The 27,432-nt window shown below is 53.6% G+C and overlaps 3 protein-coding genes and 1 long non-coding RNA gene across 6 annotated transcripts in view; 2 read left to right on the top strand and 2 right to left on the bottom strand.

Annotated features, from left to right (window-relative positions):
- Window positions 1-817: 817 nt before the first annotated feature.
- LOC131516236 (uncharacterized) lies at window positions 818-1,877 on the bottom strand. The gene is made up of 2 exons (XR_009263952.1): window positions 1,352-1,877; window positions 818-1,104 (listed from the first exon to the last, which is right to left on the bottom strand). It is a non-coding gene; the product is annotated as an uncharacterized LOC131516236 (long non-coding RNA).
- A 2,388-nt stretch (window positions 1,878-4,265) lies between these two features.
- SNX33 (sorting nexin 33) lies at window positions 4,266-16,225 on the bottom strand. 2 transcript variants are annotated; one of them, XM_058736980.1, is made up of 2 exons: window positions 14,758-16,225; window positions 4,266-9,621 (listed from the first exon to the last, which is right to left on the bottom strand). In XM_058736980.1, exons 1-2 carry the CDS (start codon window positions 16,223-16,225, stop codon window positions 9,368-9,370), a joined length of 1,722 nt encoding a protein of 573 aa, XP_058592963.1. In that variant the 3' UTR covers window positions 4,266-9,367. The 2 variants fall into 2 exon arrangements, with proteins under 2 accessions (XP_058592963.1, XP_058592964.1); XM_058736981.1 differs by lacking the exon at window positions 4,266-9,621 and adding an exon at window positions 9,636-12,539.
- Window positions 16,226-17,052: 827 nt separating this feature from the next.
- The window catches only part of SNUPN (snurportin 1), a 36,469-nt gene continuing 26,089 nt past the window's right edge, over window positions 17,053-27,432 (top strand). The window contains exon 1 of one of the 2 annotated variants that reach the window (XM_058736988.1): window positions 17,053-17,167. The gene's annotated coding sequence lies outside the window, so the exon portion shown is untranslated. The remainder of the gene's footprint in view (window positions 17,168-27,432) is intronic. The other variant, XM_058736991.1, reaches the window with a different exon arrangement.
- IMP3 (IMP U3 small nucleolar ribonucleoprotein 3) lies at window positions 23,939-24,580 on the top strand. The gene has a single exon (XM_058736992.1). It carries the CDS (start codon window positions 24,026-24,028, stop codon window positions 24,578-24,580), a length of 555 nt encoding a protein of 184 aa, XP_058592975.1. The 5' UTR covers window positions 23,939-24,025.

Consider the following 27,432-nt stretch of genomic DNA (forward strand, 5'->3'; position numbering starts at 1 on the left):
GGCTGGGCTTCAGTGCCCAGGAGGGAGGAGGCTGCCTATTCTACTGCCTGGGATGGCACAGCCTCCTACCAGCCAGAGGAGGATGAGGGGCTCTCCAGGCCACACTGGCCTCAAACCCAGCCCTCCAGAGGAGTGAGCAGGGACTGGTGCATGCATCCCTCCCACCCTTTCTTATGCCATACCTTGCTGAGAAAGAGGGAAATACTCCCCAGAGCAAGTCCCTGGATCCTGGGGGGCAAGGGGGGTGGTATGTGGAGATGATGTCAGGGAGGAAGCATGCTTTTGGCCACCAGCCGCTGCAACACACACACGTGCACACACACACATATTCACAGGACTGCCCCATGCATCAGTGTACATAGGCACGTGCAGACGCACTCAATTGACATCAGTTGACCTGTGCAAACCAGAAGCCACACAAGGGGGTTCTGAGGCATAGCCCTGCAGACACCCCAAGTCACCTGCTGTGAGTTGAGCACCATCCTGGGCACTGGGGATACAGCAGTGAACAAGACAAACACAAGCTCCCCCGAAGGTTGCCTTCTAACAAACAGATATATTTAAAATCTAACTTTGCACAGAAGTATTTATTTGCAGATGAGAATTTGTGATGTCTGGCATTTGCTGGAAGCAAGGGATGTGGGGGAGTAAAATACTGGCCCAGGGTTGGTAATTGCTGAGGCTATGGTATGGGCACATGGGGATCCATCATATTAGTTTCTCTATTTTTGTATACATTTGAAACACAAATGCATACAATTGCCAATTGATAATAAGTAAAACAAAGAACAGTAAGGCAGGGCAAGGGGACAGAGCGCTAGAACTAGGAAGACTCTTTATTAGATGGTCACAGATGGTTTCTCCAAAGAGGTAACATTTGAAGCAACGACTTGAATTTAACTGAGGTTCAAACCACGCAAACATCTGGGAGGAAGACCATTCCAGACAGAGGGGACCAGCAAATGCAGAGGTCCTGAGGAGTAAGCATTCTGGGCTTAGGTGAGGAATAAGAGTACAGTAGGTCTGGAGTTATGTGGCCAAAGGGACAGGTGTCCAAGGTCCCATCAGAAAGGGACCTTGTGGGCTGTGGTAGCAATCTGGAATCTGGCTTACTTAAGAATGGCAGGAAGTGGGGCGCCTGGGTGGCGCAGTCGGTTAAGCGTCCGACTTCAGCCAGGTCACGATCTCACGGTCCGTGAGTTCGAGCCCCGCGTCGGGCTCTGGGCTGATGGCTCGGAGCCTGGAGCCTGTTTCCGATTCCGTGTCTCCCTCTCTCTCTGCCCCTCCCCCGTTCATGCTCTGTCTCTCTCTGTCCCAAAAATAAATTTAAAAAAAAACAAAACAATAAAACGTTGAAAAAAAAAGAATGGCAGGAAGCCCTGGAGGTTGAAAGCAGGGTCAGACATGATTTGATTTAGAATAGGGTCTTAAGAGAGGGCTCTGACTCCTACTGGACCATCAGGAGGATGGAAAAAGGTAGAGAAAGCAGAACAGCTTGGAGGCTACCACAGTGATGTGCTACCACAGTGATCCAGGCGGACATCATGGTGGCTTGGCCAGTAAGATGGTGACACAGGTCAGATTCGGGGTCTCTTTGGAGGAGCTCACAAGGCTTTGCTCGTGGATGGATGTGGAATGTGAGTGAAAGAGAGAAGTTAAGCCCAATTGCAAGTCTGGGCCTGAGCTTCAGGTTGAGAGGTGTTGCTCTTCCAGGCTGGGGAGCACGGGGAAAAGCACATGTGGCCGAATGACTACGGGCACGGGTGCCACCATGGGGACCCACACGCAAGCACAGGCGCACATGCTGACAGGCACTCGGTGACCACACAGGTGGATGCACACAGCCTGGGATAGCGGGTGCAGTCGCAGACCCCACCCCCCTCCTCTGCCTGCCCCCCCTACCCCACATAAAAGCCCCAGGGCCTGGGCCCCCCTACTCTCCGGCTCAGCCTTGGCACTCACAAGACCCAGTCCTGGCATTTCCCTACCAACTCTCACCCACCATACTGGCCCCTCAAGCAAAAAGGCTCCTGACGCAGTTCCTTCCCAGACACCTGAGTCTTGTCCCCGACCCCCAGCTCCCTATCCCTGGCTTCATCTGCCCAGCCCACTCTCCGTGGCCAGATCCTTCTCCAGCCGGAGGCCCTACAGAAAACTATCAGTCAACAAATATTTGCTCTGTGTGCTCTGTGGGCCAGGCCCTCTGCCTTTCCACCTGCTAACTTGAAGGCACACAGCCACCAACACCCAGTGCCTGCCACTTACCGCCCATCTCCCCGCTCCCCTCCGTTCCCAGCACTAGTGCATTCACTCTCCAGCAGGACAGCTGCCCCCAGCCTGCCCACCTTGGAAGGGCACAGTGTGGCCCAGGCAGACTTCAGCCTCAACGCGATGCCGTGAGCAGCTGTACGACCTCACACAGGTGACTCCATGCCTCTGAGCCTCCATCTGCTGGGAATGTTGGCAATCATTCTCACCTTCCAGACAGTTGTGGGGAATTAGATAGCTCATGGGAGCCACTTAGCCCGATGCCCAGCACCTAGCAGCACACAGTAGCCATTCAGTGTTAGCTGTTGGGCACTTGGCCCCACCCTTGCCCTGCTGGCCCGTGTGGCTTCAAGGACACAGCACACCTAGAGCAGTGACAATGCCCGCACTCGTGAAGTCGTGCCCCGTGTAATTGTGACAACTGTTAACATCCGTTGAGGAAAACTGAGACTGAGCCGTGACCCTGCCTGAGATTGCCCGATGAATCCATCCAAGGAAGGCCTGACATGAGCCTGCATCTCTTAACTCTTGGGCCATGCTCTCTTGTGTGTGATGATGTATGTGACAACCAACGAACAGCCCAGTGAACTCCTCCTGCCCTGGACTGACAAATACCACGACAGCCAGCCAGCCCCAAGGAGACTGCTCCCCGTGAAGACGTGGTGGCAACATGGGGCAAGGCTCAAGGTCTGGAGGTGGTCAGGGGCCTAGTCCCAGGCCCAACCCTGCCATCTATCTACTGTGTGGCCTTAGAGGGCTCGCTCAGTTCTCTCACTTATGAAGTCAGGTAACAATATTCTTGGCCCAGCCTCTCTCTAGGTCCCCTCAAGGGTCTGCTCAGAGGCTGGTCATCCCAGCCCCTGGACACTTGCTATGTGCAGGCACTGTCCAGCTGATGCGTTTTGCTCATGTAATCCTAACAGCCATCTGCAACTCCTGTTATAAATAGAGAAATGGAAGCAGGAAGCAATTAAGAAACATCCCTCGAATAAGGACGTGAAGGGTAGGATTTGCTCTAGGGCTCAGCCGCTCACCCAATACCAGGGTCCTGTCTCTGGCTGGTGGAGGGAAAGGAAACAGGGGACTTGTAGCTATCTGGGGGCAGCAGGGCTGTGGAGTGGAGCTTCACACTACTCCCGCCTGTTGTACTCCTGACAAAATAGCAGCCAGCGGGATCAGGTCAGCCCAGAGGAGGCCCCAGGTGCCTGCAGGAGGCTAACTCCTCCCTCAGGCACCAATCGTTGGCTTCCCAGCACAGGTGGCCCAGACCTGGCTACCATCTCACACCAGCTCGGCTATTCCAGCACCTCCCTCACTGGGCCCCATTTCCTGGTCTGTAAAATGATGTTGATAATCTCTTGCATGCAGGGTGGTTGCGAAATATGTCCATCCAGCGTCCACGGTGCTGCCTGGGCTGGGGGAGGGTAGAAGCCCCAGAAGCTGGGAGATCCAGGAGCAGCAGGGGCTTGGACCTCTTCCCAGGTAGAGCCCCAAGGAGGCAGCCAGACCTCAGATGACAAAGGGTTGCATAGGATCTGTAGAGCCTCCCAAAGCTTCTTGTGCTTGAGTGCACAGTGGGGGGTGTGGAATGCTGACCATGAGCCTCAAAGGGGACCACAGGCCACAGAAAGGACTTTTGTCAGCCCCCTGAGGTTCCTTGAGGTCCACAGGTATAAGGATGATTGAGGGAGCCCTGAGTGCTCAAAACAGACCAAAGGCCAGACCCACAGAGGCCTCATGATGGGGATCAAAGGACAAGGTGGGAAGACAGAGGGTGGGTGGAGGAGTGACCAGAGGGTCCGATGCTAATCTAGGACCACGGTGGGCACCACAGGCCCAGTGCCATGGTCCAGGAGAGTCTGCAAGAACCCACAACAGCATTTGCAGGGAAAAAAAAAAAAAGCAGGACACAAAAAGACAAAATCAAAATTAATACAGTTATTCCTATAAGACAAGAAGACATTGCCAAGTAACAAACTGAACCCAACTGAAAGAAGTAGAAATGAATGACCTTTAATGTGGGACACAGGCAAATTTTCATGTGTGTGATAGGGTGTGGGATTCAGCCTCTAAAATTCAAAGTGCCAGAGGCCTGCCCATGTCTTGAAAAGTGCCATTCCCCAAAACTTATATGCATCCCAGCAGAAAGGAGGGGTCCCCAAACTGACTTGAGATTCCTTTTCTATCATGTGAGGGAAAGAGAAAGCAAAAAAAGAAATTCTGGGGGCGCCTGTGGGTGGCTGAGTCAGTTAAGTGTCTGACTTCGGCTCAGGTCATGATCTCTTGGTTCAGGAGTTTGAGCCCAGCGTCAGGCTCTGTGCTGACAGCTCGGAGCCTGGAACCTGCTTTGGATTCTGTGTGTGTATCTCTCTCTCTCTGCCCCCTCCCCCACTTGCACTCACTCTCTCTCTCTCTCTCTCTCTCAAAAATAAACATTAAAAAAATGTTTTTTTAAGAAAAGAAAAGAAATTCCAGTCAGTTGCAGAGAAATGAAGTGATGCTCCTCACACACGTTCATCTGTAAACGGAGGTCCTGGGTCAATGCCATGGCCACCGTGCAGGGCCACTGTAGCCTCTTCGTCCCTGAGGGCTGGCAGGACTCACGCTACCCACAAGCCCCTATCACATGTCAGCAGTTGGGTCGGCCAGCTCCCATTCTTTCACCTGTGGAGCGGAGCTCTGCTACCTCCTTTTCCCTCAGACCTAAGTGAGTCAGTCAAGACGTTGAGGAACGAAGTCGGAGAGCTGGGTTCGAGTCCAGCTCCACCTTGGTCTCAGGGTGTGATCCCAACCCGGCCCCATCCTCCCTCCGGCCAGGCCTCAGTCCCTTCGTCTGTGAAATGGAATAATGACGCCTCCCAGGACTGCTGTGAGGACCAAGGAGGCCACAGCCATGGGAGACTGTTTTCTAAACAGCCTGGACTGCACTAGGGTTTGACTAACAAAAAAACCAAGCCAAAGGAAAAAGGCTTTGTGTTAAACTATCCTGAACCCTGGGACTGGGTTTCACAATCAGCCCTTCTGAGCTATGTCTGGGGGAGGTAAATTTTAGTTCTCCCCATGCTCTTTTGGCCAGGGCTCATGCATGGTCTCCTACCCCAGCCGTCAGAGGCGCGCTGGAGCTGAGCTGGTAGGGAAGCAGGTTGGCGGGGGGCTGGGGACAAGCAGACTTGGCTCCAGGAGGCCTGAGTCAGCGGGCAGGCAGGCAGGGCGGGCCCAGTCTTCGCAGGCTTGGGGAGGAGATGGTGCAGGAATGTTCCTCCCGCCCAGGCCTGGGCCCTGCCCACCGCATCCTGGCTCTTGCTCATATGGACGCTGCAGCCTCAGCTCTGGCTGGAGAGATAGGAGATGCCTGGAGCTTTGTTGGGTGGGTTCAGCCAGGGGGTAATGGAGGCAGTAGGGACTGGCCCTGGGGACTGGCCGCAGGGCTACTGGGAGCTAAGCTCAGGCCCTTGAATACATTCTGGCCCCTGCGGGTGACACGGCCAGCCGCTCGCTAGACCTCGAGTTCCCTGTCTGTACAATGGGTGATGCCACTGGCTCTCCCAGCAGAGGGTGCAGGTGCAGTCTAGAAGCAGCTACCTGTGTGACACCTTTGCTATGAGCGTGTGCAACTTGGGGCCGTGCGTCTGAGTACCTGCGCGTGTCGCTCTGCGAGGGTAGGACGGCGGTATGACCGTGAGTGAGGGTGGGGTATGGCTATGTGAAGGGACTATGGCATGTGTGTGGATGTGGCCACGTGTGGATGTGGCTGTGAATGTGTGACAGCGTGTGGCACCGTGGCTGGGAGTGAAACTGTGTGAGCACATGACTGCATACGTGTACATATGGTCAGGGGTAGCCTACATGCTTGTGGGCAGGGTATGTGGCTGCACGTGGCTGCGCCTGCTTTGGGTTAGGCGACTATACCTGCGACCACGTGGACATGTGGCTGGCTACATGGCAGTGCCACGGGAAGGAGGAGGGGTGCTCAGCTGGGTCCGGAACTACCTGTCGGCCTGCCTCACGCAGGCTTGGCTCTGCTCCAGTCGTGGCACTGCCGTGGCATAGCAGTTCATGGCCTTCCGGTGTGTCCGGGAGCCAGGATGCAGGATCTGAGGGCTGCCTCCATCCCCAACCCCCACATGTGGCCACAAAGCAAACTCCTTTCCTGGGCTGGGCCAAGACCAGGGATCAGGGCTCATGATCACCCCCACCCCAGGTCCTGATAGCTGCCCAGGGCAGAAAGAGGGGCCTTGTTCTCCAACCCCCTCAGAGCAAAGTGAGGGAGGGAATTGGAGGCAGTTGGGCCCAGCTCAGTCTGGAACATCTGCCTGGCATGTGACCGAGGCCAGCCAGCAGCCTCTGCCACCACCAGGATGCTCCCCCACCCCCCCTACCGGTCCCCCAGGGCCCTGCTGAAAGGGCTCCAGTCAGCCCAGATCCATCTCAAATTCCCCCCACCATACACACACACACCCCACCCCCAATACCTCAAGCTACACAGAGACATAAAGAAACAGAGAGAATGGCTGTGACATCCTCACTCCCCACTATACACGGGCCTGCCCCAGCCTAGAGATCTCAGGATGCCTACAGCATAGACCTGGCCAGTCCCAAGACTTCACATTTGGACTCTCCTCCTAGGTCCAAGCCCCTCCTGAGAAAAATGTCAGACTGCTTCCCTCACCCTAAGGCTGGGAGGCATGGGAGGTGGCTCCCCCTCTAAAGAAAGGGACACAAGAGGGTCGTGCTATTCCCAGGGCAGGAAGCACGAACAGGGGACTTTCCAGGCACTGTGGGTTAAGAAAGGCATTCCCACCACTCCTACCCAGACTGGCCTCAGTAAGGAGACTCCCCCATTGTGGTCAGAGTTCCCTCTACAGAAGGCTGCTTGGAGGTCAAAGCTGTGAAGAGGTTAAGGGCGGGAAGGCCCTTGGGTGGGTTGGAAAATGAAGGAAGGAGGGCAGGGAGGAGGGAGGGGAAAATTCCACAGAAAGTCCCAAATCTGACCTAATTTTGACCTAGGGCCAGAGGGTGCTCTGCCCTGAACGGAGAGCTTTTGCTGCCCTTTCCCCACTGCACTGGCCATTCCTTACCCCCCTCTCACTGCCACAAGCTCCCTGGGCCCCTGGCCTGGCCAAAGCCTCCCTTGAGGCCCCGAACCTACCAGCCCTCCCTCCACCGAGTCCCCCTTGCCCTCCTTCCCATTGATTCCTGCTCATACTGACTGGGACACCGCTGAGGGCCCCGCTGGGGAGGACCTTCTTGGTTTCCAGCATGGAAGCCACCCCCGGCCTGGACACCCGGGACTCTTTGGGGAAGGACACAATTTCTGAGTCCCCTCCCACCTCTCCTGGACCAGGGCTTTCCTGGGGGCAAAGCTGGAGCATGCCTCCCTGGGGAGAGGAACAATTAGGTTGTGTGGGGCAGGGCCTCCTATCCCTTCCTCGGGCAACCCTCAGTCTGAAATCACGGAGCACAGCCAAACCCTAGCAGGACTCCACCCATTTGAGAGATGAGGAGAGTGAGGTCTGGGAGGGGTGTGAGTCCGGCTGGGGCCCATGGCCACCTCTAGCTCCCCAGCCAGCACCTGCCACCAGCACAGTCCTCCCCCAAATTTTACAGGTTTTGTGCCCAACATAACCTTATAATCCAATAGCTCCCAGGGAAACTTAGGGTTCCATCCTTCCCCCACACTCAATCCCTGCAGGATCCAAACAAAAAAGCCATGCTTTTGTTATCTTAATTGCAAAAGGTTTATCAAGAAAACAAGAAAGAAAAAAGATTCAAGCAGCAGGAGCCAGGAGTGGCCATGACCTCCCAAGGGGGGGGCCAGCAGTGGCACCTGTCAGTTCCCCCAACCCACAGCTGGCCCATGCCCAGGCCTAGGGGGAAGGAGTAGCCCCCTGGAGGATGTAAACACTCGTGGGAGACAGCACAACCTGGCCAGGGAGGGAGCTGGGGCTGACATCACAGTGAGGCTGGCCATGGGCATGCGGGCCCAGGGCTTCTGGGGCAGTGGGCAAGCCAGCCCATCTTGGCCTTCCCTCTGTGCCACAGAAAGGGTTCCGGGAGTCACTGGGTCTGAGGACCCTGGAAGCCTGGGGCCCGAGCCTGCTCGGAATGTGGAGAGCTATTGCTGGTGAACTCAAATATCTGGTAACTTCTGGGTGTCCTTTCCAGAAAGGTGCCACCAATGTCCTGGGGTCAGTGGCCTGTCTCAGCACCTTGAGCCCAGGGTAAAGATGCTGCATGGTCCCCTAGCCAAGGGGTAATGGAGGCTCAGCAGGTGGAGGGGAGACAGGAGGGAGTTGGCCCGCAGCTCCTCCAGAGGGGACAAGGTGAGGCAGGGACAGGGACACAGGAGAAAGAAGATCCCTCCCCTCCATCACACAGTCCAGAATCTCCACCGAGGGGGCACGAAACTTACTTGGGAAAAGTAAAGGTGGGAGGAAGGGGTGTTTTCATTCCTCCACATCCTTGCCCATGCTATTCCTCTCTTCTGAATGTCTCCCCCCACCCCCACCCCATCTCTCATCTACTGTCCCCATTTACTGTCTGGCAGGTCTCTGTCATTCTCCAAAACACTACTCAAATGTCACCTACTCTATGGAGCCTTTCCTGACCAACAGAATGAGTGGTTCTTTCTTTAAGCTCCCAGGAACCCCTTATTTACCATCAATCATTCTGCATTGCCCTCATCTGGTTCTGTGTCTGACCCTACCTCTACTGGGGACTCCCTGAGGGCAGGCATGTCGCAGTCCCGGGTGCCCAGCATCTGACCCGGAGCTGCAGCAGGCCCTGGTGCCTGCTGAATGGACGAGGGGGTGGTAGCCAGGTGAGCAAGTACTGTAGGTTCTAGGGGAGGCTAAGACTGTGGCCCGGCCTCAAGCAAATGACCAGCAGCCCAGACCTCAGCCCAGAAGCTTCCTGACCCCACTCTCACCCCTTCTGTGCCCCTACCTCTAAGGGCTGGGAGACTTCCCCGGGGGTACCCAGGACTCCTCCAAAGCCCACCCCATCCCCTCCCAGCCACTGCTGGTGTGGGGAGGTCAAGAGAGCGGAGTGCACTGCGGCGACCAGGCCCGGGGGCAGGGTGGGGGCCAGGTACACATGATCAGAGGTTGTCATACATGCGCAGCGTCTTCTCCAGCTGCTGGCCTACCCGCTGGTAGAAGAGGATCTGCTGGCGCAGGTAGTTCTGCATCATGTGCTTGAAGTCGAGCTCACGGCGCTGGTGGAAGTGGTTCATTTCAGCCTGCAGGGCGAAGCCCACCACGCGGCAGCGCCTACGAATGCCATCTGCCTCGTCCTGTGCCATGCGGCCCTCGTCACTCATGCGTTGGCTCTCCTTCACCTTGGCGAAGGCGCCTGGCACGGGCACAGTGGAGGAGGACAAGGGAAGTTAGGGCTCTGGTCTCCCCCATTTGCTCCCTATACCCTCCGTGAGCCCCCTCATGAGCGCTATCCACCCTCCACCTGGTGTCTCCACCAGGACGCTCCCCAAACCCTCACCTCCATCCAGCTCAACTCCCCTCCAAACCTGGGGCACTGCCAACAGCCCACAACACCCAGACTGTCACAGCCCTGCTGGCTGTACATTGTTCCAGGACAGGGCTGTCCTTATCCAACAGAAGCATCGTCTCTCACACTGGCTCCTGATCAGCTCAGACATCACCTCCTCCAGGAAGCCTTCCCCCCACCACATTAGGTACTTCCCAGCATTCCCAGGGCTTTCATCTGCCCCGCTCTTACCACCCTGTGGCTGCTCTGCCTGCCTTCCTCTGGTTTGTGAGCTCAATGTCTCCGGCACCCAGGACAAAGCCTAGCCCACGGGAGAGCTCACTTGGTACATGTCTGCTGAGCTGATTCAACCTGTTCCTCACTGAACTACTATAAGAGGCTCCTAAGGGGCTCCCACCTCAGGCCCAGACTCTGAGAGGTTCTCTGTGGTACCTGAAGAGCAGCCAAGCTGGGCACTCAAAGCTCCAGACCCCCCCCCCCCGGCCCCCACTGCTTACAGATCAAAGCCCATGCCTATTCTCCTAGCTGTGAGGCCCTCTGGGAATTGGCCCCATGTTCATCAAACTCACCCTGCTCTTTCCTACCTTTGCACCTCCACCTGCTAGATCTCTACACACAATTTAAGGCTCCCCAACAGGCTCAGGCACCACTTCCACACCAGAGCCTCCCCCAGTACCGAGGCAGAATGCCTCTGGACCCCTCTCCAGGCTTCTCCCCACCCCCATCACACTATTGATTCTAAAATAGCACCTCACAGGCCACCTGGAGTTTTCTTTTGTGTGCATCTCCCCACAAACGGGCCCAGCCCCTCCCCACACCAGCCTAAAGGGACCAGAGGAAGCCCTAGTCATAACCAGGTGACAGATGGGGGACGGGGGATGAACCTGGGCAGGGGATCCAATTTAGAAGATCTGAATGAATCAGCAAGCAGTTGGTGAATGAATTTCAGCTCTGAATTAACAGGCACTTGACTAATTGTGCATCAAAGGCAGTGGGGACAGGTGCCGGGAGGAGGAGGCAGTTCGCCTGTGCCTGGCACAAACTCCTCGCGGGGCTGCAGGGAATCCACTGTGCACAGAAGAGTAAGGCTGTGGGCAGGGTTGGCACGGAGGAGAGAACACCCCCAGGCACTTCAAAAGCATCCAGGGCACACCAACAGCATGCCGGGGGCCTTCAAGATGTACTCTTTTTACTCTCACTCAAGATGTCCGATGCATTCAAGATCCCTTTTTTTGGTCATTCACTGTATGTCAGGCCCAGGGCTCTACATGCTGGAAATAACTCCAGAAGGATTTAGAAGGAGTAGTTAGCAAGCAGTTATGCAAGTAGTTGCATATTAGTCAGCAAGTGCACGGCTAACTGGCTAATAATGGCATCTGGGGTAGACAGTCGCAAGTCTGGAGAATCTCCAGGGCCGCTCACACAGCACTCAAAAGAACTCTGCAGTCACCAGTTCCCAACCCACTCAGTCCTTCTGCCACCTTCCTTGAGCCACCTCCTGCCTCCTGTTCCAGCCCCGCTGGCCAGACCTGGGCAGCAGAAGAGGGCTCAGCCCAAGGCCCAGGATGAGGACCCGATAAGAGACTTCAGAGCTAAAGAGGCCCTAGATGCCAGCTGCCCACCCTCCACCCCCACCCCTACCCCACTACTGTACAGAGGAAACCAAGGCCCTGACAGGAGGACTTGCCTAGGGGCTCCCAGCCTCCTTCATGTCCCTCACACGGGGGATGCCTGGCCCAGACATACCCCTCCTCAGTGGATACTGCTTCTACTGCAGAGGGTTCATACCCAGCCACCCCATTTGTGTGGGGCCCTCAGACAACGACAAGGATCCTACCTGAAAAGGAGACACTAACTAGCCTGGATTCCACCTGCCTGAAAAAATCTCGGTGCACTAAGGGTGGACCTGTATTCAAGAGGGCTTTTCTGGCCTTGGAGGAAAGAAAGGCTCCTTTTGTTGATGAGGAGACAGAGGCCCAAATAATAGAAACAAATCTACTGCAACTGCTAGGTATCCACAGACAGGCAGGGAGCCAAAGATGGGGGACAAAAGCTGCCTGGGGGGGGGGGGGGAGGGGGGCAGAGGTCCCACCCTGCTCTCTGTCACCTCTCCACCCTGTGACTCAGATCTGGGGCCGGGACCAGCTAACACTAACGTACCCCAGAGACAGGCTGGGAGTCAGGGCTCAGGCCTGTCTAGCATCCCTGCTACATTCCATGTAGGACTCAACCTGAGAGCTGAGGACCCAGGGGAGCCTCCTGCCCTGGCAGGTGTCCTATAGGCCGGATCCTATGAACCAGGAAAGGAGGCTGAAGCTTCAGAGCCCCAGGGTCCCAGACATATTTCCTAAGATCCTACCTTAATCCATCTTGTCTCCACCTCTCGGAGGTAATTACCCGGCCCCCACCCAGGTCAGGGACAAGAGGTCTGAGTCCTAGTCTCAGCTGTGTCACCTCCAGCAAGCCACTGCTCTTGCTGGGCTGGAGGTTTCTCAGGTGTCAAAAGGGACAGGCCAGACCAGATCTGATGCTGCTGACAACTGTCCTTGGTGGTATAGTGCTCTTGGAAAAATGGGATAATGGTGCCAGCCCTATAGCATAGTTGAGGTTTAACTGAACTCGTCTGTATAAAGCACTTAGGATGGCACCTGACAGAATAAGAGCTCAAGAGGACATGCGCAAGCGTGTGCGGACTGCTTCTCAGTGACAGCGACAACCAGCTGGTGGGGGCTTGTAGCAATAAGATTCTCTTTATTTATGGAAGCCTAGGAGGGGAGGGAGAGAGAGGGTTAGGTGATGGCCCAGAACACAGAGGTCGGACCCACTCTTCCCCCAGACAAGCACTTGGTCCTGCAGGGGACATTCTACCTTGGCCAACCTGTGAGTCCCATGGTCCCTCCACGTACATTCTGCAGCCCTGGGCCTGCTTCCGGCCCAGCAAGGATGACAGCTGAGTTAGCAGTGCTAAAGCACCCAAGCCTCCCTCGTCCTTCCCCTTCTGGCTCATGCACATATCCCTGGGGGAGCTCCTTACCCCATCTGTCAGGCACAGGGGAAACAGCCTGGGCTGTGCAGTCAGACACCCCTGGGCCCCAATTCCTGCTCTGCATATCATCCCACCTTATTGTAACCAGAGTCGGAAAAGCCCATCCAGCTTTACTTCTTCCTGCTTCAGTACAAGCCTGGGAACTCTGGCTGGGTATGGGATTGCTTCCTCCCCCCAGCTCTGCCCAGGGTGAGGTCCCTAGCAAGTGCACAGGGGCAGCTGTTTAATCACTGTGCCCCTGCTTTCCCCTGCCACTGCCCACACAGAAACATGCCATCTGAGGAGCTGGCTGAACCAGCTTTCCCAGGCCGTAGCACAGCAGCGAGAGTGGCTCCACTTCCGCCCAGGGAAACACTTGCCCCACTGGGCCCCAGCCTGCCAGCCACGTCCACTGCCATATCCCAGCCCTAGAGCTCAGACTCAGCTCTAAGGCATCACTCTGTTTTCAACCAGACCCTCCCCAGAAGTCTCCTGTCTTCACCCCCTTGGAGGCCTGAGAGCTCACTAGATCTACCCTCCCTTGTTTTCTAGATCAGGAACCTAAGGCCCAGAGAGGGGAAGGCACTTCCCAGGAACACACAGCAGATGGAGGACACAGTCCCCACATGTCTCCTGAAGCTGATAGAAGAGGGGAGGAGGACAGGAATGTAGAGGTGAGGAAAAAGGGCAGAGATGGAAAGCAGGAAGAGAAAGTGAGAGGAGAAAGGAGCCCAGGAGCTGGATAAGTTCTAGAAGTCAATCTCCCGGGAAAGTAGAGCAGGGCTGGCTTACTCCCGACTCTCCTGGATACTGAGGCAGAGCTTAGTGTTTGCTGTCCCCCAGGCTCAGTCCAGAGGTCTGCCTCCTGGCCCCACCCAGAGGAAAACTCAGCACCAAGCCAGGCCTGACCTCAGGGCCTAGGGGCCAGGGAGCCAGCCCCACGCCCTGCAGACGTTCTTCCTGAGTTACCAAGCAGCCCCGGGGAGGACCACACCTCTCTCCTGACATCTGCCCTGCCTGTGGTCCCCAGGACTCAGCCACCTGCCAGGTCAGCCCCTGACTCACTGCTCAGGCAAGAGAATCCAGGCTCAGGAAGGAGGAGTTGGAGGGGCCATGTGGGTAGTGCCCTGGACCCCTGTTCCTCCCCTAGACCAGCCCGGGTGCCCCTAGGTGACCCGAGATGAGTCACTTCCCTGGCAGTTCCTTGACAGCCCAACATTAACAGACAGAGGCCCATCCTGTCCCTCCCCCCACAGAGGGGGGCCATGAGAACTGAAAACACAGCTGGGCTTGGGAACTGGCCAACAGGGACGTGTCCTTGGGGAGGCGAAGGAGGAAGGGACAGTCTCAGCTGGGCCAGGGACTCCCTGTGCAACCACTCTTCTAGGACACCAGCTTCTTCATCTGCAAAGCGGGGACAGGGGGCCTCCCGCACACAGACAGGGAGCTCACAGATAGGGCATGCAGCAGGGAGACCAGGCTCTGAAGCTGCAAGGGCAGGGAGTGGAACTTGTGAGGAGCGGGAAGGCAGGCCCCACTCTGTGCTCTTGTTATCTGTGTCTGTGGCCCCCGTAAGCCTGTGCGCTCCTCAAGGGCAAGGCCTGGGGCTTGGTCATCTCCGCGTTCCCAGACTCAGCCTGATACCTTGACGGGCTCAGCACATAAATGGATAGATGAGCAAATGAGACAGAAACAGAAAAAATGAAGGCACAATCAAACAAATGGACAACAAAAGGTAAACAGCGAGCTTCATGAGGTCAGTAACCAGAGCTGACCAGGAACAATAATATCTCCTTACACCTAGCCACACAGCAGATGCTTGACGCACTGTTGAATGAATGAATGAATGAGACAGAAAGACTAGATGGGCTGCTCCATTCCTCTAGGCCATCCTCATATCCCCAGTGCCCAGCAGAGTGCAGACTTAGCAAGGGTCTCTTGCCCACTCTGGCTCTTACCTTTCTGCAGGTGGATGATGTCAGGGAAGTTGGACAGCAGGCCCTGGTAGAGAGATAGCGTGTCGAGCATCTGGAAGAGGTCGTTCTTGGGCTGCTCAGCAAACATCTCACCCACAGCTTCATAGGTACGGCCCGTGTGAGAAATAGCACTGTTGAGGGCCTCGGAGCTAAAGGGGGGGTCCAACTGGAAGGCATGACTGATGGCCTGGAAGGCATTGCCCAGCTTCTGGAATTCCTTGCGGAAGCCCCCCACGTGCTTGCGCACCAGCTCTGATGCTACGGTGCTGAGCTGCAGGACACTGTCGTCCATCTTCTTGCTGAAGGCCTTGAAGGTGTCCACACGGTCCTCCACATCCTGCAGGTCCTGGTGCTCCGTGGGGATCTGGAAGGTGAGCAGGAAGCTGGCACCCACCATCTCATCCTTCTCTGCCCTGCGTTTGCCCATCTTCCACTGCTTGTCATCCAGGCAGCTGAGGAAATGCTGGAAGCCCTCATACTGGGACAGCACGGGGTGGCTTGTCATGTGGTCCATCCAGAGGATGAGCCGACGCTTCCGCTTCTCAATAAAGTCCTCCTCGAAGCGGCCTGTGGCCTGCTTCTCTGGCAGGTGGGGAACGGAGATGACAGTGAACTTGTGCAGCAGGCGGTTATAGAGCCAGTCGAAGTGTTTGTAGCGCCGGTAGACTGGTGAGCCAGCGTGGGTAGGTGTGAGCTTGTAGGAGATGTAGCTTTTGATGCCCTTGAATTTGGTCTGTTTGGTGGGGTCCTCCACTGAACAGGCAAATGGGTGGGGGTTGGCCTTCCACTGGGGGCCACGAGGGCCCATTTCAATGGAGTATGTCTCAGCGATCTTGGCCATCATGGGCACATCACCCAGGATAAAGGCCTCCACCCCAGAGCGCACAAAGCATGAGAAACGGTTGAGGTTACGCCCCACCACGCTGCCACGCTTGGCAGATGCCAGGCTGTCCTGTCGCTCCAGGGGTGGCTTGGGCCGGTAGGCCATGTGCTGGCTGGGGTAGGCACCAGGGTAAGAGAGGTTGAGAGGGGGGTGCCCGTTGGTGCCCAGCCCACCGGCCCGAGGCTCCTCTACCACTGTGCATCCGTCGTCCCAGTCATCCCAGTCATCGTCGTCGTCTTCCTCAAAGCTGCCCTGGTGTGAGAGGAAGCCACCACCGCCACCACTCCTGGAAGGACTGGCCACACTGGAGCTGTCATACAAGCTCACCTGGGTGCCCAGAGAGCCTGGGCTGCTGGAATAGTCGGCATGGTTGGAGCTGGCACCAGAACGGATGATCTCTACGTAAGAGGCAGGGAAGAGCCCTGTCTCACCGCGGCTGTTCTGGCCCTGCAGCCAGCCATCCAGCGAGGTCTCACTGAAGATGACCAGGTCCTCATCCTGCTGGATGCTGATTTCCTCTTTGTTCTCGCTGCGAAAGTCATAGAGGGCTCGGCCTTTCAGTGCCATGGCTGGACCCGTGGTAGAGAAAGAAGAGGAGAGGGTCCTGCCCAGAACTGAGAATGCACGGGCAGCTCAAGGCCTGTCACAGCAACTCAGTCTGTCAGCAACCTAAGCTGGGGTCTCAGCACCCACAGATGCTGTCCAGCCTCCCACTATTCAAAACAATGCCCATTGCCCATTAACTGCCCTATTAGTATTAGGTCTCCCAGCACACTCCTGTGATCAGGGAGGGATCATGTATAATCCTCCTCTCTTCCCTTGGCAACCCCAGATCGGGGAGTCTCTCCTTCCTCCCACTCCCAGAAGAAAAGTCAAGTGACTCGGAGAAATCAGCTCTGAGAGGGCAAGAATTCGCTTGACACTTTCCACTGGAACAATGTTCTAAAATAGAAGAAAATCACTCAGAAACCACCGTTCCAGAAACCCTGGGCAGCTCTGGCTCCCAGCTCCTTCTGGCTCCTCAGGCCTTGGGAGGCTCTCACATTCCTCTGTAGATCTGCTCCTTCCTCCTTCCTCCTCCTCCTCCTGGGCCACTGGGTTTTCAAAAATCCAGAAAATCCAAGAGGGGCATGGAGAAAAGCAGCAGCCTCTTGAATCTAGTCCAAGGGTGGATGTGTCCGGCTTCACAACGAGCCAGGCCGGGGAAAACAAGGACTGAGGCTTACACAACAGGCCGCCAACTCGTCGACCCCGGCGGCCTGGCCTGGTCTGGCCCGGCTCTGGCCCCGGCCCCCGGCCCCAGACCCAGTCCCCAGCCCCCAGCCGGTTCAGGAGCCTTCTCCCCGCCTCCCAAGTGGCCGGCCCCCACCCTAGGGAAGGAGGGGGCGCGACGAGGCGCTCTGGCGACTTCTGGCCACTAGCTGAGTGGCCTCTTTTGTTTGCCTATTTCCTCAGCAGTTTCTGAGCCTGAAGCTGACCCTGATCTGAGTCCACGGACCTCGTCCAAAGGTAATCCCCGCGGTACCCGGTCCCCGCGCGCAGGTCGTACAGACCCCCAACCCTGGCGTGCACGCACACACTCAACAGGAGTTTGGGGAGTGCGCTGCGGCGAGCAGATGGTGCGCCCGGCCGGCTCGCCGTCCGTCCTCCGCTCTGCCCCACGGGCTCCGGCCGGTGGGCGGTGGACTGCGCCCCCAGCCCGCCTCCGCGTCCAACACTCGCAGTCCCTCTGCGCCGCCAGCGAAAAGCTAGCTCCAAAACAACAGAAAAAGGGATTCCGGGAGGTGGCGTCCGGAGAAAGGAGGGAATAGCCGAGGGGGGGGGGGGGGTGGTGAGGGGTGGGGAGAGGGAGGGAAGGAGGAAAAGCAGGCTGGGGAATTGGGCAAACTCCACAGCACTTCCGTGCGTCCTGGCTGGGCAGGGACGGCCCGGCTCCGCCCTCCCGCGGCCTGGGGCTCGGGCGCCGGGGCCCCCGCCTACTCCTCGCTTCTTTCCCTCTGGCGCTCGCCCGCACTCGCCCGCTCCCAGATCCGGCTGTGGGAGGGTGACAGCGACCAGCGCTCTAGGGGGCCGCGATCCCGCAAGACCCCCGCCCGTCCGCCCACGCTGGGAAACACCTAGCGCCCGAAGGGCTCGAGCTCCGCTCCGCGCCGCCGCCACCGCCGCCGCCGCCGCCTCGCCTTCTGGGCTCGGTCACCCTTTTGCCTTTTCCGTGACGCAACTGGAGGAAAACTCCAAAAGTTTGCGAAGTGCGGGCTTGCGAGGAGGGCGCCAGAGCCGACACCCGGGGTTGGGGGTTAAGGAAGAGGGCTAGGAGGGAGACCCGCCGCCGACGCCTCCTCCCACTCCGCTGCCTCCCCCACCCCCACTCCAGCGAGGCTGGGCGACACTGGGCCTTGGCGCAGCCTAGGGATTGTTCTCCGGAGGGGGACCCAGAGTGGGCCCCGGAGTCAGCAGCGTCCTCTGGGAAGAAGCCTTAGAGGCCTGGGATACTGGCCGCTACAGGTCCTACTACCTTAGCCAGACAGGGCTGACATGGGAGACTTACTTCAAAGGGAAAGACAAGACCCTACATATGTAGCAACAGGGAACGAGTTTAGGCAAGACCCAGTTCGGTGATGCTTTACACAGACTGGATTTTTTCCTATAGGCCATCAGCAGCAAGGAGAGAGGGGTGGTCCGCGGAGGCTTCCAGGAAGAGGCAAGGGGGATTTCACCCTTGGTTGGCCCATCCAGAACACTTTAGGCACTAACAGGCACTGTCCTGGGCACTGGGGATTACAACACAAGGAGGCAGTAGGTTGTGTCCCCCCCTCTAGGGTTTACAGTCCACCCTCTTGTCCTTAATTCGTCTATTCTGTGTCTGTCTCATTCATTAAATCATGCATCCAAGAAAACATTAACTGAGTAATCAGTTCTGTATCAGGCCTCCTGGATACAAAGTCAAATAAGACATTGTCCTTACATTCCAGAAGCTCAGATATGTCCAAAGTCAAATAAGACATTGTCCTTACATTCCAGAAGCTCAGATATGTTGGGACAAGTAAACAGATAACTCCCCTACCCAGTGTGACAAGTACCCTGCAATGTGCATAGGAGGGCACCTACCCCAGCCTGGGTGGAGCAAGGATCAAGGAAGGCTTCCTGGAGGAGGAGGTACCTAAGGTGAGACAAAGGCTTCAGCCCCTACTCCTCTTCCTGGCTGTGCCCTGGAAACTTGCCTACCCCTTCTAGCTAGACCTTCCATTCTGTCTTCCTACTTGTTGCAGATTAATTGGCATAAGGTAGAGCTGTTAAATGTGGCACCTTTGGCTATTTTGAGGGGTGAGATTTGCAGGCCTCTGGCTCCAAAACCCAATTTCATTGGTGCAGTGAGTAGATCCAATTCCCTATGCAGGGCTGGCATATGACCTGAATAAAGGCTTATGTACAAACCCCAGAAGGGCAGGTATTAATTTTTTTTTAATTTTTATTTGTAATTAAAGTTTGGTTGACATACAATATATTAGTTTCAGATGTACAACAAAGTGATTTGACAATTATATACATAACCAAACGCTCACCTCAGTAAGTATAGTTACCAGCACAGAAATACAACTGTCAGGTAGACCTGAATTTTTGCATCAATAGATCAAGGCAATTTGGGCCACTCCTCACAAAGCCCAGTTACCAGAAGGTTAGCTCAGTGAATCTAGAAACCCCTTGAAGAGGGGATGGTGTAACAAGTTTTTCAGCCAAGAAACATTGAGATATTGTCCCCCCACAATAGGGCCAGCCTTGAGCTTAAGGATTCAGGTTATCCTGTCTCTCCTACAACCAGAGCTGAAGTATGTTTCCCCCAGCTGCTTTTGGGATACTGCTTCTCTGTGATCTCTCTTGGGTTCAGATAGCCTCTCTTCAAGCTGGGCCTAAAAACAGCAACTACTTCATTAGTGCCAGACACCGTTGTAAACATTTTACCTTTATTAGCTCCCTTAATACAATCAATGGGATGTCTGCTCATCCACCTAGGATCCTAGTCTTTAGTTGGTTCCCAGACACCTCAGTCACACATTCACAGACCAACCATCTTGGATTTACTCCCACACCTGTTTTGGGTGGGTTTTTCTAACTCTCAGGGACCACCCTTATTTCCAGGTTCTTGTGGGAAACTCTCTTGATGCTCACAGAGATTTCCATCCAGTATAGGTACCTTCCATTCCCTTCCTTCCAGTGACCTTCAAGCCTAGGGTAATGCAGACCCCTAGTTACTAGTCTCAGGAAACTGCACTTTGTGGTTTCCCTACAGCCTGCCTACTCCCTTACGACAAAGTCCCTTTATTCAGTTCTCACATTATTCTAATTGGAGTGTGTTCTCTCTTTCCTGCCGGGACCCTGATTCAAGCTCGGCAAACAGCATCCATTCCCCCTCCAAGCACCCAACGTTCCCCTTTTAGGAAAGAGTCAGTAAGAGAGAGCTGCAACAGTGGTTTCCAGGTTGAGCTGGTGGCAGCAGGAGTACACTGGACTACACAGTGGCAAAGCAGACAAGAGATGACAAGAGCCTGACAGTGCAAGGGTGCTGGGCTAGGGAGAAGTAAATCTGGGAGTTCATGGAGGTAGAATAGACTGGCATGGCCTCCAACAAGCTGTGAGTATTGAGGAAAGAGTCAACCCACATCTTCAAAAAATAGATTCTCAATTCTACTTCCCCCACCAGCTACTGCCCCATTTCTCTTTGCGTGCCTTAGCAAAGTTCCTCAAAATAGCTATCTGTACTAACTGCCTATAATTTCTCTCCTCCCTTTCTCTTCTTAAACCCCTCTAGGCAGTCTTTCACCCTCACACTCCACTGAAACTATTCTTGTCAAGGTCAAAGTCATCAATGACCTAATAGTTATTCTCAGTTCCCCTCTAACTCAACCTTTCAGTAGCATTGGACCAGGTTGATCACTCCTTCCCTCTGGATATACTTTCTTCACTTGCATTATGGAGACCATACTCTCCATGTTTTCCTTCTACCTCACCGGTTTATCCTCTCTCCAACAATTCTTTTACTTATTTATTTTTTATTTAGAGAGCAGAGGAGGGGCAGACAGAGAGGAAAAGAGAGAGAGAATCCTAAGCAGGCTCCACACTGTCAGCACAGGGCCCAACGTGGGGCTCAAACTCACGAACTCCAAGACCTGAGCCGAAATCAAGGGTCAGATGCTCAACTGCCTGAGCCACCCAGGCGCCCCTCCAATAATTCTTAAAACTAGAGTGACTACAGAAAGTGCTCCTCTTGTCTTTTCTATCATCTTCATTTCTTTGATGACCTTGCCCTGGCTTGATATACCATCTATCTGCCAATAACACCTCAATTTTTTAATCTCCAACCTAGGCCTTTCTCTAGAATTCCAGACTCAAATGTCTTTCTCCTTGACATCCCTGGGATGTCTAACAGACACCTCCAACCCAACATGTCCCAAGCAATATTGGATATTGCCCCCCAAACCTGTTCTACTTGGCAGCCTTCCCCATCTCGAGTGATGAGTAGTTTCTTCCACTTTCTTGGGCCAAAATTGGAGCCATCCTTGACTCTCCACATCCTGGGTCTCCTCTCACATCAACATCTCACTGCTGCTCTCCTGGTCCCAACCACCATCTTTCTCACCCAGATCACTGCAACAATGTCCAACCAATCTCTGTTTCCACCTCTGCCTCCTGACAGTCTATTATCAACATGGCAGTCAGAGTGATCCATTTAAAATATGGGGCGCCTGGGTGGCGCAGTCGGTTAAGCGTCCGACTTCAGCCAGGTCACGATCTCGCGGTCCGTGAGTTCGAGCCCCGCGTCAGGCTCTGGGCTGATGGCTCGGAGCCTGGAGCCTGTTTCCGATTCTGTGTCTCCCTCTCTCTGCCCCTCCCCCGTTCATGCTCTGTCTCTCTCTGTCCCAAAAATAAATTAAAAAAAAAAAAAAAACGTTGAGAAAAAAAAATTTTTAATATGTTAGATGTCAATCCTCTGCTCAAAACCATTCAGTGTCCTCATCTCACAAACATAAAAAGCAAAGCCCTTACTTAGGCAAAGGCCTATGAACCTGTTATCTGAACCCCCTTTCCTCCCCTCCCTAGCCCATTCTGCTCCAGCCAGGATGGCTTTGTTACTCCTCTTCCGACATGTCAGGCACATGCCTGTCTCAAGGCATTTGCACTGTTTCCTCTTTCTGACATACTCTTCCACTAGATATCCACATGGCTAAACCCCTATAAAATATCACCTTCTCAGTAAGACCTATCCTGACATGCCCTATTTAAAATTACAGCTCTTCCTCACCCCAAGCTCTCCTACAGCCTGCTCAATTTTGTTTCATAGCGCTTATCACTTGCTAAAACATATAGTTTATTTTTTATTTTGTTTATTTTCTGGGAGAAGGAAGTTAACCAAGAGTCCTACTGCAGACATGCTGAGCAAGAATTGAGGATGGAAGTGAATGAGGCTTGGGGGAATATGAAGGGTGGGGACACACTACAAACTGGGAGAAGATATTTGTTCCATATATAACTGGCTAAGGATTAACATCCATAACACGTAAAGAACATCTTCAAATCAATTAGAAAAAAAAAAACAATCTGTATTTGTTTTCTATTGCAGTTGTAACAATTTACAGCAAACCTAGTGGCTTAAAGCAACACAAACTTATGGTTTTACAGAAATCCAAACTGGATCTCACTGGATCTCAAGTGTCAGCAGCGCCATGTTCCTTCATGAGGCTCTAAGGAAAAATTCGTTTCCTTGCCTTTTCCAGCTTCTAGAGGCTGCCCACAGTCCCCTGATCTTGGCTCCCTTTCATCTTTAAAACCCGCTATCACATCACTCAGACTTCTGCTTTCATCATCCCATCTCTGCCTCTTCAGTCTTCCTCTTTCACTTATAAGGACCCTTATGATAACATGGGACCCATCCAGATAATTGAGTATATTCTCACCATCTCAAAATCATTAATTTAATCACATCTGCAAAATCAGTGTGTATACACATTACCTGGGGATCTTGTTAAATGCAGATTTTGATTCTGTAGATCAGGAATGAGACTGCATGTCCAACAAGCTCTTTGCTAGTCCACTGGCTACACTTTGAGTAAGAAGGTTCTCAATGTATTTAGAGATGCATGTATAATGATAAAACTACTTTTTCTTTTTAAACAAAAAGCAAAAATAAACACAGAATTCAGAATAAATACCATTACCTCTGGCTGGAGGAGTGGCTGGAATAGGTAGATGAAATAGTCCTGATGATGTTTTCTTAAACCGGCTATTGGGTTCATAAGTATTCATTATAGTTTGTAACTTACACGTGTTACATATATTATTTTCCACGTCAAGTATTAAAAGGACAATGAAAACTATACAAAAATAAAATAATCAACGAAGAAGCTAGGTGGCGTCAAAGGCCTGGGCAAATAAAGAGGTTAGTCCTGCAGCGCTACACTCAACTGTACCTTACAGATATAACTACCCATAACAGCGTTAAATTTATTAAACTCAGTACTGGGTGACCAGTACTGAGGGTGACGGAAGTCCACCCTATCAGGCTTATTCGTTTGAGCTCAACTAAAGAGTTGGTTTTGTACTTAATATCCAAATTTCTCAGACTTGCTGGGTTTTTTGAACCACCCGACATCCCTACTAACAATACATATTTCAAAGAGGCTCCCGTATAGATCCCGACCAGTGCGTATAAAGAAGCGGCCCGGAAATCAGTATTTTATAGGTTCGCCTGCATTCAGCCCCACTTGACAGGGAGGATCCACCCGCCCTCCTGGGGGCTACCTGGCGGTAGCGAGCGACCGCAATTACCCAGCCGGTCTCCCGTCCGCCGGATCCGGAAAACTTCCCACCAGGTGGGAGGAACCCGACGATGAATTAGCACGGTAAACCCCATCAAACAGGCTCAGCAGTCACCCGTCTTCCTGGTGACTGGCTTCCTCAGCTTCTATGGGCAGACACTCCCGAGAGTCCCTAAGGGCATTGGCCTGAATGAGAAGAAATGATTACCGCACTAGGGGATATATTTCTGGTAACTTAAGACCTCGTGGAAATTTAAAACAAAAAACAAAACCAAAAACACCTCGCTGTGTCGCCCCCGGCCTGCTGCCCCACCTCCGGCCTTTCTTCAGTACTTCTCCCACTCGGCTTCAGCCAACGAGAAAAGAAGAAACGCGAGATAGATGCATGGGGCGTGGCTATACTCTGACCAATGGAAATCAAGGGCGTGGCCTTGAGCCTTTCTTTCATTGGCCCAGGGGCCCCAGGGAGGCCTGCACTTCGGCTCCCAAGCGGAAGCCGCGCCGCCCCTGGTCTGTGCTTTTAGCTTCGGGTCTTGCGGCACCGGGAGCCGCCATCATGGTGCGGAAGCTTAAGTTCCACGAGCAGAAGCTGCTGAAGCAGGTGGACTTCCTGAACTGGGAGGTCACTGACCACAACCTACACGAGCTGCGCGTGTTGCGGCGTTATCGGCTGCAGCGGCGCGAGGACTACACGCGCTACAACCAGCTGAGCCGGGCTGTGCGTGAGTTGGCGCGGCGCCTGCGCGACCTACCCGAGCGCGACCCGTTTCGCGTGCGCGCCTCGGCCGCGCTGCTGGACAAGTTGTATGCTCTCGGCCTGGTGCCCACGCGCGGCTCGCTCGAGCTCTGCGACTTCGTCACGGCCTCGTCTTTCTGCCGCCGCCGATTGCCCACCGTGCTCTTGAAGCTGCGCATGGCGCAGCACCTCCAGGCCGCCGTGGCCTTCGTGGAACAGGGCCACGTGCGCGTGGGCCCCGACGTGGTCACTGACCCCGCCTTCCTTGTCACGCGCAGCATGGAGGACTTTGTCACCTGGGTAGACTCGTCCAAGATCAAGCGGCACGTGCTGGAGTACAATGAGGAGCGCGATGACTTCGATCTGGAGGCCTAGCCGACCGATCTGGAGGCCTAGCCGATCGTCCCTGCCTTTCGAGGATGGGAAAGCTGAGACCTGATGCTTGAGATTCTGTGAGGGCGCTTGCCCCAAGAGTGTATCGGCCAAGTCGTTGGTTCTTAAGAACTTTGTCCCTCAGCAGCAGGTCACGCACAGAGCCAAAGGGTACGGCCGTTTTCCATAAACTTTTCTTGGTCCTTGGACTATTGATAATTACATTACTGATTTAAGAGACAATGGGAAGCGGTTTTGTGCTGCACTAAGGAATTGTTAGATTATGTACCTGAAACATTGTAGTGCGAAGGAACTTTGAGCCCCTCCCCTCCCCCTAGCTTTCCCTTTATTATCTTGTAGCAGGACAGTTTGGTTAAACCTGTTTAATTCGAGTACTTGCTCTTGTTTTGTGATTAAGCTATGTACAGACGATGGAGAGTCTGGTCTCAAGTTTTCATAAAATGGGTGAGATTAGTATTCAGGGACCCACCCGTGCCTAAAGGAATGCTTTCCTAATGCCAATAAATGGCCCAACTTTTGTAAGAGCAAATTTTTGTCTGTCTGTTTTTCTCACGTAGGTTCACATCTGGGCTCCTTGGCTCAAGAACCCAGTAGAAAAGAACTGGGTCAGCAGCGACCTGCCTGTGGTGAGGCCTGCCACAGGGGCGCATGTGGAGGTTGCAGGATGTTGTACAGGGCTGGGCAAATTTGTCAGTTTACCAATCCCTTCCTGGGAATGAGTGTTTTGGCAGAGATCTTCCCCACAGGACTTCCTGTTGATATTCCAGCCCCAGGAAATACCATATTAGAGGGCTGAAGTGTTTGCTGTTAGCTTGCCTAAGGAAATAATCACCCTGTAGCTTGGCCATCTAGCGGTTAGAAGAGGCCCAGGAGGTTTCCTGGAAACATGGTCTTCGTGGTAGGGAATTGGAGAGTAGGGAGACTACCTCTTTTTACCCAAGACTTGCACGAGGAGAATAAATAGACTGCCAAGACCAGTGGATTGGCTTTTATGTATGCCTTCTCCATTTCCCCAGGTGAAAGGCAGCATTTGGTAGAGAAACAAAGGGCAGGTTGACACTAGCAAACGCCTCTCGTATGTGTCAGGCACAGCTCTAAGTGCATTACATGTTTTAATCTGTGTAATACTTCCAACAGTGCTATGAAGCGGGGAATCCAATTATCCTCTACTTTTCAGATGAGGAAACTGAGGCAGAGATGGGTCAAACTGCCCAAGACTGCATAGCCAGTAAGTGGCAGAGCTGGCATCATGCTCCCTTTAAAAGACTGTCAATGTTGGCACAGCCAGCCCTTGGGACAGGTAGGGGTTTAGAGAGAATCCCTGAATTTGAGTTTCCAAGCCAGCAGAGAAAGAGCAGCACCAGGCAATCTGATTCGTCCCCAGCAAGGTGCTGTATAAAGGTTTGAGCAAGGAGCAAGCACTCAGCTTAATACTCACTGAGGCCCTACCTCAGTGGCTACCATTTGTTCCTCCCAACAACCCTGCAAGGTAGGTCATGATATCCCTGCCTTTTCAGCTTCAGAAAGAATTGTAAAGGCTGGGGTTCAATTCCAGAGTTGACTCTAAAGGCCATGTTCTTTTCGGTGCCATTCCTTTAGAAATGGAAGGAGGGGGGCACCCAGGTGGCTCAGTCAGTTGAGCAATTGACTCTTGATTTCAGCTTGGGTCATGCTTCGGGCTCCATGCTGAGTGTGAAACCTGCTTAAGATTCTATTTCTCCCTCTGCCCTTCTCCCTCTCTTTTCTTCTAATTTTTTTTTTTTTTTTTTTTTTACATTTATTTATTTTTGAGAAACAGAGTGAGACAAAGTGTGAGCAGGGGAGGGGCAAAGAGAGAAGGAGACACAGAATCCGAAGCAGTCTCCAGGCTCTGAGCAAGCAGTCAGCCCAGAGCCTGATATGGGACTCGAACCCACGAACTGTGAGATCGTGACTTGAGCCGAAGTTGGACACTTGACCACTGAGCCACTCAGGAGGCCCTCTTTTTTCTTTTTTAATTTTTTTTTAAACATATATTTATTTTTGAGAGACAGAGCATGAGCAGGGGAGGGGCAGAGAGAGAGGGAGACAGAATCTGAAACAGGCTCCAGACTCTGAGCTGTCAGCACAGAGCCCGATGTGGGGCTCAAACTCAAGAATCACTAGATCATGACCTGAGCTGAAGTCAGACACTTAACCAACTCAGCCACCCAGGCGCCCCTCTCTCTCTCTTTAAAAAAAAAAAAAAAAAAAAAAGAGAAATCCTACTCCTCAGCACTGAGCTCTGGTGGCTGGGCACAATCTCAGCCCATTTGAGAAATGTCCTTAGGGCTCCCAGGATTGGGGATTTCATGGAGAGTTTGGTGCTCTAAAAGCCACCACTGGCTCCTATCAGACTGCACAGGACAAGGAAACAGATTTGCCCTTTGGAGTAGTTAGATCCTGCACCTGTAGCCCAAATGGATACAACTTCAAAGTTCTCTTGGAGGAAATTGGGTTTAGGAATTTAGGAGTAAAATACAAGATTCTTTAGAAAAGCCTTTCACTCTTTGCAGGGAAGACAAGAAATAACCTGTAACCAGAAAAATTGGGCTTAAAAAAAACCCAAAAAACAAAACAAAACAAAAAAAAACCTATGCCAGATTTAGAAAGCAAGTTCTGGAGCCAGACTGCCTACTCTGAATCGTGGCTTCTATGCTTAACTAGCCATGTAACATTGGTTATTTTACTTAGCCTTCCTGTGCCTCCATTTTCTGTATTGCAAATAAGTAGAAATATGGGATAGGTGAAAAGAATGGGGAATTATTGCTGAACAGGTACAGAGTTTCTGTTTGGGGTAATGAAAAAATTTTGGA

This window comes from Neofelis nebulosa, chromosome 7 (genome assembly GCF_028018385.1).
Source record: "Neofelis nebulosa isolate mNeoNeb1 chromosome 7, mNeoNeb1.pri, whole genome shotgun sequence".
Classification (NCBI taxonomy): domain Eukaryota; kingdom Metazoa; phylum Chordata; class Mammalia; order Carnivora; family Felidae; genus Neofelis; species Neofelis nebulosa.